The 12,921-nt window shown below is 40.1% G+C and overlaps 1 protein-coding gene across 1 annotated transcript in view; it reads left to right on the top strand.

The window, feature by feature from the left end:
* The window catches only part of rps6ka5 (ribosomal protein S6 kinase, polypeptide 5), a 24,782-nt gene that overhangs the window by 2,769 nt on the left and 9,092 nt on the right, over positions 1 to 12,921 (top strand). Inside the window, exons 2-14 of the mRNA XM_010767306.1 lie at positions 2,592 to 2,663; positions 2,821 to 3,039; positions 3,174 to 3,289; positions 3,398 to 3,499; positions 3,963 to 4,046; positions 4,157 to 4,260; positions 4,347 to 4,497; positions 5,388 to 5,549; positions 7,627 to 7,752; positions 8,963 to 9,096; positions 10,720 to 10,813; positions 12,119 to 12,253; positions 12,572 to 12,604. Coding sequence (XP_010765608.1) covers positions 2,592 to 2,663; positions 2,821 to 3,039; positions 3,174 to 3,289; positions 3,398 to 3,499; positions 3,963 to 4,046; positions 4,157 to 4,260; positions 4,347 to 4,497; positions 5,388 to 5,549; positions 7,627 to 7,752; positions 8,963 to 9,096; positions 10,720 to 10,813; positions 12,119 to 12,253; positions 12,572 to 12,604 — 1,532 coding nt within the window. The remainder of the gene's footprint in view (positions 1 to 2,591; positions 2,664 to 2,820; positions 3,040 to 3,173; positions 3,290 to 3,397; positions 3,500 to 3,962; positions 4,047 to 4,156; positions 4,261 to 4,346; positions 4,498 to 5,387; positions 5,550 to 7,626; positions 7,753 to 8,962; positions 9,097 to 10,719; positions 10,814 to 12,118; positions 12,254 to 12,571; positions 12,605 to 12,921) is intronic.

Raw genomic sequence — 12,921 nt, 5'->3', positions numbered from 1 at the left:
TATCTCGGGTAGAATTCTGATCAGGCATTAGCTCCGCCTCCTCTTTTTTTTTCTCAAGCTAAGGACCCACAATCAGCCTTTCTCCAACAGCTGGGTACGTGGGATTTCTAAAATGCATGATCTGTTTGTATTTTCAAAAAAACACATCATAGACATGTTTTTATATATTTATATATCTGAGACCCATAATATATGCCTAAAAATAGCATGATAGGAGACCTTTAAAACCTTGTTTAACTCTGAACAGATTATTAAANAAAAAAACACATCATAGACATGTTTTTATATATTTTATATATCTGAGACCCAAAATATATGCCTGAAAATAGCATGATAGGTGACCTTTAATATTTATTGTGTTAGATTTCAGCGCTTCATGGAAGAAACACAAATGCTGTTTGTTTGTGTATTTAATAAAAAACTAAAATACAGCAAGTGGACAGTCGCACCTCAGAAATATATAAGAAATACTTCACAACCAAAACCCTCATCGGTTACCCCCGATGTATTTAGATAAGTTAGAGTTAGTTAGAGCTGGTTAGTAGCAGCGTTTCCGCCAGGGGGCGTCTTGCCGTCATTTGAGGCCCTTATTCAGCTCGGGACGTCCTGAACGCGAGCCGAGGGCGTCCAAAAATATTAATAATTCGAGAGAAGATCGAGAGTTTTTATCACTTGAAATGACGAAAAGGACAAGGACATCCCGCTGCTGGAGGGGCAAAGGAGTCTGGTGGGATTCTTTTCTGAGTATTGAAGATCGTTTCCCCGACATCGAAGGTGCCTGCTACAGGACAACACGGAACGTGCGCGATTTGGACGCGATGAGCTGGGGGCTTTTAGTGGAGCGCGCGTGAGCTGCGAGCACCAGAGCCTGGCAGCGGCGAAACTGAGGCTCCGTGGTAAACTGTGGAAACATGAAGAGCCGTTTGAAGTGCCGTTTGGGAGCCGTTTGGGAGCCGAAACAGCCGGCGCTTTAAGAGAGCCGAGCCAAATGATCCGGCTCACTAATGTAAAAATACAGTATCTATAAGGGACGGCTCGAGTCAAAATTCAAAACAACCCCCCCCCTTGGACGCCCTCTCAGCCCTGGTCTGGCGGAAACACTGCTTATATAGGTATGGTCCTACACTATATTATTCAAATATAGCATGATAGGTCCACTTTAAGGAAAGTCTTTTCTTCAGAGGAACTTAATCATTTCTGTCCCGCAGACTGCGGAGATTCTGCTTGTCTCGTAGTAAGGAAATCATCTGGTTCAACACCTCTGTCAGTCTATTAATAAACACCTAACTCAAATTGGGACACGGCAGATGAGCTTGACAAGACTGTTATGCAACCTGAACCCCTGACCTCAGATTCGAAGGACAGCGTTGTTGTTTGGAGACGATACAGTATGCACCAAGTGTCTAATAATTGCACCTTTACTTCTTGTGTGCTGGAGAAGCAGCAGAAAAAGATGAAATCAGCCGCTGAAATTGCTCAGTAGCCTATTTCCAGACGTATGAGACAGAATGAATGTTTTCACTACAATGGAGACGCTTGTCTGAGAGCGTGCGATGCTCAGTTCAGTCGGCTGTACTGGGAGACCATGATTTAGAAAGACAGGAGGAGTCACAGTGTTGGCAGACTTTACTAAAAATCCCTGATGGAAGATAATGACCTTTTGCTGGTTAATGTAGCAAGTATATTTGCTGTTGCATTGAAGATAATATCATCCTGGCATCGTTGTTTTCATGAAGCAACTTTGCATGTGTCTCCATTATTTGCACTTTTTTACAATTAAACAAATTCACCTGTTTGTCCTTCCCAGGCTGTTTGACTTTCCCAGGCTGCTGCTGTTTGCTATACGTTCATTTAACAACAAAACAGACTTTTTTATTCAGTGTTCAAGTCGCTGGTCCCTAAATTTAAAGCCCACTTTTACAACCTTTTAGCTCAGCAGAATTTCCTTTTTACGCCATAAAGCGGCATGACTGAGTCTTTTTGTATTACAAATGAAATCTAAGAATACTGTATGTATAACGTGGGCCCCACTTACAAAATAGAAAGACTGTAAGGTGATGCAATGCGCTCTCTGGTGCAGCTTTTGGCAACATGTTAGAACAGCTGATCAGATTACAATTTATTTACAACTTGGCCGCATCAACCATATTCTTTAGACAATGAGATGTGAGAATTTCTTGACTCATTTTTATCAATGAAATGTTTTGTTAGTGAATGGCTTGTAGGTCATGCCTCAGTTGTCTTAATGTGGTACAAACCATGTTAGTGGGAGTGTGGATTACAAACAGAATTGAATATAGATAAATGTTCCTGTCTCAGCTGAAAGAAATCCTAATTTGGAAAGTATATGTTTTCCTTTGCTTGCATCTCATTCATTGTGTGTCTTTTTGTACACATAAAATATGAATGGACATCAGACCCCCAAGGGACTCTCTACTCTATATCTACTCTAATGATCTCTAACAACAAAATGTAAAATGACATTTGTTATTGAATTTGTCTACAGTACTTTATAATTCAAGCCTTTTGTTTTGTAACGTGAAATAAATGGTTTGTCTGATTCTAATACTTTACGTCTGCTCTGACTTCAGCCAACCTGACGGGCCACGTGGAGAGAGTGGGCATTGAAAACTTTGAGCTGTTGAAGGTGCTTGGCACAGGAGGTGAGTGACACGTTAAATTGTATGTTAACCACAATGTGACATTTACATGATAGTGTTCATGCCATGTGTTTCTAGAATGATCAGCATGTCATAGCAGTCATTCCTGCCTTTTTTGCACTGACCTTTGCTCTCTGTCTTTGTTTATTTTAACCACCAGCATATGGCAAGGTGTTCCTGGTGAGGAAAGTGAGTGGCCATGATGCAGGGAAGCTGTACGCCATGAAGGTTTTGAAGAAAGCCACAATTGTACAAAAGGCAAAGACTGCTGAACACACACGCACGGAGCGGCAGGTGCTCGAACACATCCGCCAGTCTCCGTTCCTCGTCACACTTCACTATGCCTTCCAGACGGATACCAAGCTGCACCTCATTCTCGGTTAGACTTTCTTAATAGGAAACTGCCTTCTGTGTTATGTTTATCAAGAAAAATAAAAGGTTAATGATTGTCTTATTGAAGCCATATTATTTGATGGAAACATGACATGCATGATATCATCTCTTTTTTAATAGATTATGTAAACGGTGGAGAGCTCTTCACACATTTGGTGCAAAGGGTGCGATTTAAGGAACAAGAAGTTGCCCTGTACAGTGGAGAGATTGTGTCAGCGCTGGAACATCTACACGAGGTCATTCATAGATTCTACACAACCAAGGCCTCTTGTATGTTCAGGAGTTGTCTATTGATGGTTACTCTTTTCTGTTGCACTTACCCTTCTGTCTTTTTATTGTTGCAGCTTGGCATTGTCTACCGGGACCTAAAACTTGAGAATATTCTGCTGGATTCAAGTGGACATATAGTTCTCACAGACTTTGGCCTCAGTAAGGAATTTGATCAGGTACAGTATGTCTCAACCGTACGTTTAAATACCCATTCATCCATAAACTGATGACCCCAAGAGAACAGAAGAAGAAGATTCTCTCCTAAACTCTTTTAACATTAAATATATATATATTTTCCCAAACTTTCACTTAATTGGTGCTCATGTAGTCAAGGATTATAATGGTTCCCTGTTGAAAAGTCCTTAAAAAAACGAATAAAAGTGATGTTTTTTATTCAGTTTTTATCACCAAACGATATTAATTATATCCTTGAGATCAAACGAACGTGATGAATCCATGTCCTTCCTCATAAAACACATTTTTCTTTAAAATACGTCAGATGTAAAATCAAGTTTTTCAGGGTCTTCAATCTTGAACTGTTGTCAGACAGTCCACTCCATTTTCAATAAAACCACGTTTTTTTGTTATGTTTAGATTTTTAAAATGAGTCTTTTTTTTTTTGTGCATTTGTGAACACAGATGGAAAGAGCGTTTTCTGTCTGTGGCACCATTGAATATATGGCTCCAGAAATAGTGGAAGGTGGAGAGTCTGGACATGACAAGGTAAGATGTAGTTTTAGCAGCCTAAATTCTCCTCTCTGTATTCCCGCAGTGAGGTTTTTCTTTTAGCGTGTTAAGCTTAAGTCACGGGTGGTTGCTTTCATTCATTCCAGGCGGTGGACTGGTGGAGTCTCGGCGTTTTGATGTACGAGCTTCTGACTGGCGGATCCCCCTTCACCGTGGATGGAGATGAGAACTCGCACACAGACATCGCCAAGTATGGATTCTCCCTGATCATCAGCCACAGTTTTCGTCTTTAATTATTATTATTATCACTGACCATGTCTGTCTCACGCATCACAGGAGGATTTCAAAAAAGGATCCTCCTTTCCCCAAAGATATGGGACCTCTGGCCAAAGACCTCATCCAGCGACTCCTCATCAAAGACCCCAAAAAGAGATTGGGCTCAGGCCCTAAAGGAGCGGAGAATATAAAAAAACACCCATTTTACCAGGTGGGTCTCATTGCTTGTCTTGGATATTTCATAATATTAAAAGAAATCTATGTAACAGAGTGGGCTGGTAATCTACATAATGGGGCTGCTTTAAAGTGCAACCATCATGCTATTTTTAGGCAATAGCATAGGTCTCAGATATCTAACAATATATAAAAAACATGTCTATGAAGTGTTTTGGTCAAAATACCTAACGGATCACCCATTCTAGCCATGCCTCATATCCCTCTATTTCACTTCCTGTTTCAAAAGTGCTGATTTTGGGTATAAAGCTTTAAAAAAAAAAAAATGTGATAAAAAAAAAAAGGGGTCTGAGCTCATGCGGGACCCGGCAGCTACCGTCTAAACTAAATACTGCCGTGATGATCTGCCATATCATGGATTATCAAGGAGTATTTCTGAAACAGTATGGAGCTCAAAGGCTTTCTCTCTTGCCGGTTATACCACAAGGTGAGTTCCTTTTTATTTCCTGCTTCTTCACACGCATGCTCTGTGCAGTACAGGTTAGCTCTGAGTGTGAGCGATGCTAATGTAAACATGCACCGACCATATTCGATGTCTGATAGCAACGTTTCTGATAGGGCCGTGGGTGTAAAGCCAGCCTACATTTCCGATATTACGTCATATCGGACGCAAATCTGGATCAGCTCCGTTGTAGCCCCGTTTTTAGAGATTTGGGTACGGAGGAAAAGAGAGGGTTTTATTTTCTGACGCTGCGTGAGTTCCCCGACACACCGGGGACACATATTTATGTATAAAAGACATCCAAAAGTGCATTTTGCATGATAGGTCCCCTTTAAGTGAAGAGCATTTAGAAAACTGTGTTTGTTTAAGCTACGTTAATAAGGATAGCGATCAACCAAAATGTATTTTTTCCAAACTCACTTTAGAAAATTAACTGGGAGGACTTGGCAGCTAAGAAGGTTCCCGCCCCGTTCAAGCCAGTGATTCGGGACGAGCTGGATGTCAGCAACTTTGCCGAAGAGTTCACAGAGATGGACCCCACCTACTCTCCTGCAGCTCTGCCTCAGAACTGCGATCGCATCTTCCAGGTGGGAGAGCGTTACAGGATGTTAGACAACCAGACTATTTTTTGTTGTGACTCATTGTTTTGTTAGCACACATACTCATTCCTCTGTGTTCTTTCAGGTCACTGCACAGGACAACATTTGTATTTCCATTTGCTCTGTGCTCATGTCTATCTGGGCTTTGATTGCAGGCAGTGTGAAATGTTGACACGGATGAAAAATTGCATTATACATTATCCACTTTTTGTCTGTGACTATATTTGACATACTCCAGCGCAATTGAAGTAATCAAGTGAAGTTTTGAATGTCCTCAAAAGGTTGCTGTAAGTCAACATGAGACTGTCTGTGTGCACTGGTATTCAAATTGACTAAAGAGGCTTTTATTGAGGTAATTGCTGCCATATGCAGCTCTTATTGAAGTAACAGATGTGAATGACTATTTTTGATGTAGCTTTGAACCATAATATGGCCCACAACTCTATGCCAGCTGATGGATGTCTGATGTATTGCATGAAATTTCAACTCTGATTGCCTTCTGGATCCTTGAGCTGGGTAGATCAATAGATCCATTAACGGGCTTCTCTCGTGGAATAAAAGGTTACACTTTGAGAGCATCACCACGTCTGTCTCGGTTACGCCTTCAGTCTTTGATTGCCAACTTCATCTTGGCTTTTTTCGCACTCAGCTGCCATTCACATAGTCTGAAATTTTGTGGTCTTTATAATTTGCAAGCCTAGCAATCTCTCAGATAACGACAGCAATCCCAATTTTAAACTGTGCACTTGCTCCCCCACGGTGCCTCACAAAACAAAATTAAAATTGCATTAAGAGCGCCAAGATGTAATTTCACAGCAGAGCAATCAAATATTCAAGCCCGGCAATTTAGGGCATCTCATTCATTCACCACCCATCCTTCCGTCCATCTATTGCTGTCACTACATACCACACAGCTGTGTGTGTGTCGGGGGAAAATGGAGAGAGAGAGAGAGATTAATGCCAGCTAAAAGCTTTGGGCTCCCCACAGCTGGAATTAGGCAGGCAGCGCCTCCACAATGACAGCTCTGACAATAGGAACAGCTGGACAGCCGCTGCCACTCACTGTGGAGCTGACAGGCTGCTCCGACTTAAAGACTTGAGGAAAGATGCAAAAACAATTTTAAGTTTTACAGTAAATACGCAAATAAAAAAAATACGTGTCTATAAGTAGTGTTTGATTTCCATAGTAAGTGTGATTTGAAATGTATTTCATATTCATTCTCTTATCATTTTTTACCCAAGATCTTCCTCTATTTTTTGTGAAAAGACAAAAAAATTAAATAAAAAAATAAATTAGGTAAAAACTAAACACCAAAATATAGTTGACATTTTCTTCTACCTTGTCATTAGTGCTTTCACAGGGTGTCCGCGGGGTCTTAAAGAGTATTAAAAGTTGATAAATCAATTTAGCAAAAACGAAGGCTATTAAAAAGTATTAAACGGTATTTTCCAAGGTATTACATTTTAGCTTGTTTTCAATAAGTATATCAATTGTCCAAAGAGGTTGTATTCTACAGTCTGCCTGAATGTAATCATTGCGTAGGTGTGTAGTGTGATTCTGTGTAGTTTATTTATGGCATCCCGTTGGATTTGACGTCATCTGAACAGGACATCTCACGCTCACTGCTTGATAGCGCTCGAAGGCCCGTTTACACCGGTTGTTAAAAAACATCTTTATGGGGAAATGCAAGTCTGCGTCCAAATGGTTGGAAGATAAGGAGGAAGGACAATCAATACTGTATATAGTAACTGTGAGGTAAAGTGTGTCGCCAAGGTAACCGGTTAAAACTCCAAGTGGCGATGAGGTCTTAAAATGTATGGAAAGGGTCTTAAAAAAGGTCTTAAAAAGTCTTACATTTGACTTCAGGATTCCTGCATATACCCTGTTTCATCATTTCAAGTAAAAATACTAATGAACAGACTCTATAAATGTCTGTAATACATTAGATAAAGTTTAATCAGGCTCTTACTGAGGCTGCAGAACTGGATGTACTTTTCTCTCTGTCCTTATAGTCCTACCCTCACTTTACAATGTAACACGTAGACTTCATGTGTTTCTGTGCAGGGCTACTCCTTCATGGCCCCCTCCATCCTGTTTAAGAGGAATGTGGTGATGGACGACCATCTCCAGCTGTGTGGGGGCTCCGAGAGGCCCCGCTCTGCCGCGGTGGCCCGCAGCGCCATGATGAAGGTGAGACGGATGGACTTGGATCCTCCAGCACAAACACACTTAGGCTAATGGCTGCTGTCACAGACATGTGAGATTTCTTTCCCCTATCGTCTCCATTTCACTCAAACTTTGTTTTCCACTGTACTTGTGTTCCTCACAAATGTTTAGATTCAGCTGCCAGGCATGATCCTGTGTTTATCAGTGAATACACTGGTGTATCTGTCCAGCGTAATGTTTTCCGAGAGGCAGCTGTGCGTTGTTGTTTTGTGGGCTCACTAGGTTTCAAGCGTTTTCATCAACGTTCTGAGTAACTGCTGCAAACTTTGCTGTTTTCAAGATTTATTACCAGATTTATTACATTGGTGATGGAAACTACAATGAATCATTCTAATGATTTTCAATCCAGCCCCAAAAGGTGCAATGTTTAATTAATCAACAAAATGCTCGGCATACCAAATAGAATTTCCATGACTTGCATGCAAGCTTGGTAATAGCCTACTCCTTTTTTGGAGCTTACTCAATTCAGAAAGGGGAAGTTTAAGACGAGCAGTCGGGCAACCGTCTGCTTCAAACTCCCTAAAGCCTCAGCTCACCGTGCTAAACAGGATTTTGTGCGATTTTCTCTCTCAGGAACAGGAAGCCAGTCAACAGTTTCCTATCTTGTCTTTAAGTGATCTCTCATATTGTATCACAGATCTAGAAAATCTACATTTGCTACTTCCAGGTGTTTTGCAGATGCCTTTGAAAACATTGCACAACAAGAGAAATGTACTTGGTTCCTCATTGTTTTTCATACGCATTTTATAATCACAACATAGAATAAGCAATACTTGTGTCAGGCTGTTGTCAGTGGTTATTGAATTAGGTAAATAAGACTCCTTAGACTTCAATTTGAGAACACATGAGAGAGGACTTGTATGCCTCGCCCACATGCATTGTGTTTTTTCGTGGAGAACAAGACAACATAGGAACTCTTGAAGAAGTTCAAAGAACATGATTTGTTGTGTTTGGTTGCAGTACTGTAGTTACAGTATTTTGTAAGAAAAGATAAAAAAACAGCTGTCGAGCTTCAAAAATATTCAAATAAACAGCAAATTAATTTGATCTGCCCATGATCAAAGGAAAAGCAGTGTACTAAACATTTATATAAGTTAAACAGAAAGAACTTAGTCTCATACTATTTTTTTTTTAAATATATTTGACCAAATGTTTTCCTGTCCACTTTCTTCAGGACTCTCCTTTCTACATGAGCTATGAGATGGACCTGAAGGACAGCGCTTTGGGAGAGGGAAGCTTCTCCATCTGCAGGCGGTGCACACACAAGAAGACCGGGCAGAAATACGCAGTCAAGATTGTCAGCAAGAGGTACAATCTCACATCCTGCTCTCCTCAGATGTGTTTGTCAACTCAGATGCTGTGTGTGGCTGTGTGATGTTTATGTTCGGCTCCCTCTTTCTCTCACTGCCAGAACACATTTCTCAGCTAAATCATACACAAAAAATTAAAATAGGTGTGTTATCTTAAAACCAATGAATACAAAACAAATCTGAATTTGACTCAACTTCACCATGTAGCAGATTTTATTTGCTATATTACTCTGTTAAGGGTTGCCAGATGTGGGTTAATGAAATGTAAATACATCTGTGCTCACAAACAAGCTGTTACAAAACAAGCTTTGATCGTGTGTGTGGACTGCAGTCCTACACTACACTCCTCCACTGAGTGTGTGGCACCAAATATTATAGCTATAATAAGAAAGCACAAACAAATATGATGTTCCTGAAGACTTGTTCACACTTTTCTATCAGCACCCTATTGTTTCCTAACTATTTGTTAGTTGTAGTTTGTGCATGTCACGGTAAATAAAATCAGCAGAGCCAAACTGCACGTACGAGTTCAAATAAACCTTGTTTGCTATTTATAGAGGAATATAAAAAGGGGCGATCCTCTGTGAATTATGGGATAACACGTAAGGGATTACCTTCATGCCGATCAAGATCCCTCCGCTTCGCGTCGGGCTCCTGATCAGCCTGTCGGTGTTCTTTTCCCCATAATGACCGCGTCGCAGCACATTATCCCGCTTATTACATGGCCACATTCTCAACAAAGTAACGTTATGACTCCCACTATTAATTGAAATGCTTTTATGGATTTAGAAAATGATTTTATTGATTTAAAAAATAGTTGTATGTATTGATTTAAATTGACATGCATCCGCTAAGAAAAATAGGCCGTTGTTACTGTTTGAACTAACGTAGCAATAGCAGGAACTGCTTCGATAGCGTTTTTGAGGAGCTTTTTGATTACAGATTTGAAAACATTGCTGCTTGCTTTAAAAGTAGCACAATTCATTATGTCAAACCTTGGAAAGTATCTAGATATCCCTGCCCTAATGCCAAAGTAACTGGCAACTGAATATGTGTCGCCGTTTCATGTCTATGTGTGGACCGTTTTGTAAAAAGGAGGATTTCTGCCCGTTACTTCTCCGCTGTTTTCTTGTCGCTCTTGTCTTTTCAGTTAGAAAACCAAACTGCTGTATTAAGTTCAATCGAACGGTCTTGTTTGTGTAGATGTGAGCGTCCTTAACAACGGTCAATAAGTCCTTGACAGCGGTCTGTCTGTTCGGTATTAACAACGTGTCACGTGTTCTGAATTGACCAATCAGAATCGAGTATTCAACTAAGCCATGTAATAATGGGCATTAGAGAATGACAACCCCACACAACCTACTGTCAAAAGATTATATTTGACAAAGTAGAAAATGAATGGGTGATATTCTGTTCCCTTTTTTAAAATCCTACTTTTGCACATTATTTTTACAGGCACACTTAATATAATAATTATTAAAACTGCAGAGTGGCTTGTGGCAATTGAAAAAAACCTATAAAAGGAAACAGAACTGGGCCACGTTCTCACTCTACTGCGTATGTGTGTATTTATGTTCTATTCTGTGACAGTTCTCTGGCTTCCTGCTTGTGTTTGCTGCAGGATGGAGGCGCAGACTCAGCGGGAAATAGCAGCCCTGAAGCTCTGCGACGGCCACCCTAACATTGTCAAGCTACATGAAATCTACCACGACCAGGTAATCTACATTTACAGCCATGAATTCTGTTTTGCATGGCTCTCTGTGGAGCCCTTAATAAGTCCTGGAACTGGAACAAGGCAGATTAATAGGGAGGTCTATCTTTATCTCTCCTTTGTATTGTCCCATAAACATTTCTCCGTGTGCCCGATATTTCACACCAAACGTATTTATAAACTGCAGCTGTACAGTCCCCCATTCACACCGCTGAATAGAAACAACCTAGATTTACTTGTGTTGCTAATCGAGCCGTACACTCCAACCAAACTAAGTGTGTTGCAAATGTAGCTCACCCGGGTTATTGGGAAGGTGGACCGTGTGGCTGACTGTGTACAGGTTCATTATCCCCGCTCCTTCAAACCCAGGAGCACCACTTTAGTCCTGATGAGCTCAGTGGGGTTATTACTGTACCTCGGAGGCCTGTGACCCAGATCAAAGCCTCGCCTCAACGCAGTCCTGCCTTTGTTCCCCAGACTGAGCGCTAATGAGAAACTCTGCCCCAACGCCCAGACACATTATTCCCTTCCCACTTTGTTTGGCCCCTTTCACTTTCACTCAATGCTATCGTTTGATTTCACCATCATGGCATCAAGGATGGGCTGTTTTTGCTTTATTTATTATGCAACAAAAAGTTCTCATCCATCATTTCACATGTTAAGATTTCGTTGTGCAGCAAGCTGTGAAAGAAAGATTGAAAATATATATATATATATAAAAAACCACACAAAAATAGTTAGGATGGTTTGTTCTACTTTAGAAAGGGTTCTTACGGTCATTAAAAACCTGGAAAAGTCATGGAAATTCAAAATGCTAATTCCAGGTCCTGGAAAAGTTATGGAAAACAATATTTTTCCCAAAGTTTTGGAAAAATCATGGAAATTTGCATCAAATATAATTTATATTTGATCTAATCGCCGAAATAGTAATACTATAATGATAATAAATACTGTATCGTAAGTAATGAAACATAAATGGCATTTAATTGTAGAGGTATTTTGCTGGTGAGAGATTTTTGTTGCTTTAGCGTGTAGAAGCTAGTAAGCCTACTATTTGATTTGTTTTAGATAGGCACAACATGTTTCATATGCAGACCTTCATTTTCCTGTTCCCATGTTAAAGATAAACAAATTTCAGTGCGGTACGCTGAGAGAATTTTTTTTGTCATCGGAAATTCAGGTTAAAGGTCATGGAAAAATCATTGAAACAATCATTGGTGAAGAAAGTGTATGAATCCTGTTTAGAGCATCTTCAAAGAATAAAGGTTGTACATTTAACTGAAATGTTTTGTGTGTGTTTTCTCTGCAGCTCCACACGTTCCTGGTTCTGGAGCTGCTGGGTGGAGGCGAGCTGCTGGAGAGGATCCGCAGGAAGCAACATTTCAGCGAGACAGAGGCGNCGCCATTGTATTTGTTGGCATTAGCATTATTAGCATTAGCATTAGCCCCGCGCACCAACGGAGGGAGAATAACTTATGGCAACACAAAAAAAAGTGATGAGGAGGTTTCGGCGCTTCTGGCGATTTACTCGGAAGGCTTCACTAGAAGCAGCTGGGANTTTGAATAATATAGTGTAGGACCATAAGACATATTTATACTTTTTATTTTTCAAAATACCAAACAGATCATGCATTTTAGCCATTCCTCATTTCGCTCATTGAGCGAAATGAGGAATGGCTAAAATGCATGATCTGTTTGGTATTTTGAAAAATAAAAAGTATAAATATGTCTTATGGTCCTACACTATATTATTCAAATATAGCATGATAGGTCCACTTTAAACAAAAATCTGGAGGTGTAGAGTTACAATGAGCTTTCCAGATAAGACACAATGTTCACATTTCTGTCAATAGTGTTTAATAACATCTAAGTTAACTTTAAAAGGTTGGGAAACACTGCTTTGAAGGGCCAGCTTCACTCAAATTACAGTTTTTATAGGATTTGTTGTGTGAAACAAAGCAATTTTTATGAATATGTCCACACTACGGGGTGTGGATTATACACATTAATTCTGAAAAAAAAATATTTAGTTTTTATTTTAAATTGTTCAGTGCTGAGAGCATCACAAACAGCACTTGTACTATAAAATACTGGATGTATTTATGGAATTTG

The sequence above is a fragment of the Notothenia coriiceps genome, unplaced genomic scaffold (assembly GCF_000735185.1).
Source record: "Notothenia coriiceps isolate Sejong01 unplaced genomic scaffold, NC01 NC01_scaffold00000120, whole genome shotgun sequence".
In the NCBI taxonomy this organism is placed as follows: Eukaryota; Metazoa; Chordata; class Actinopteri; order Perciformes; family Nototheniidae; genus Notothenia; species Notothenia coriiceps.
The sequence above is the reverse complement of the archived record's forward strand: the minus strand, read 5'-3'. Positions and strand labels throughout refer to the sequence as shown.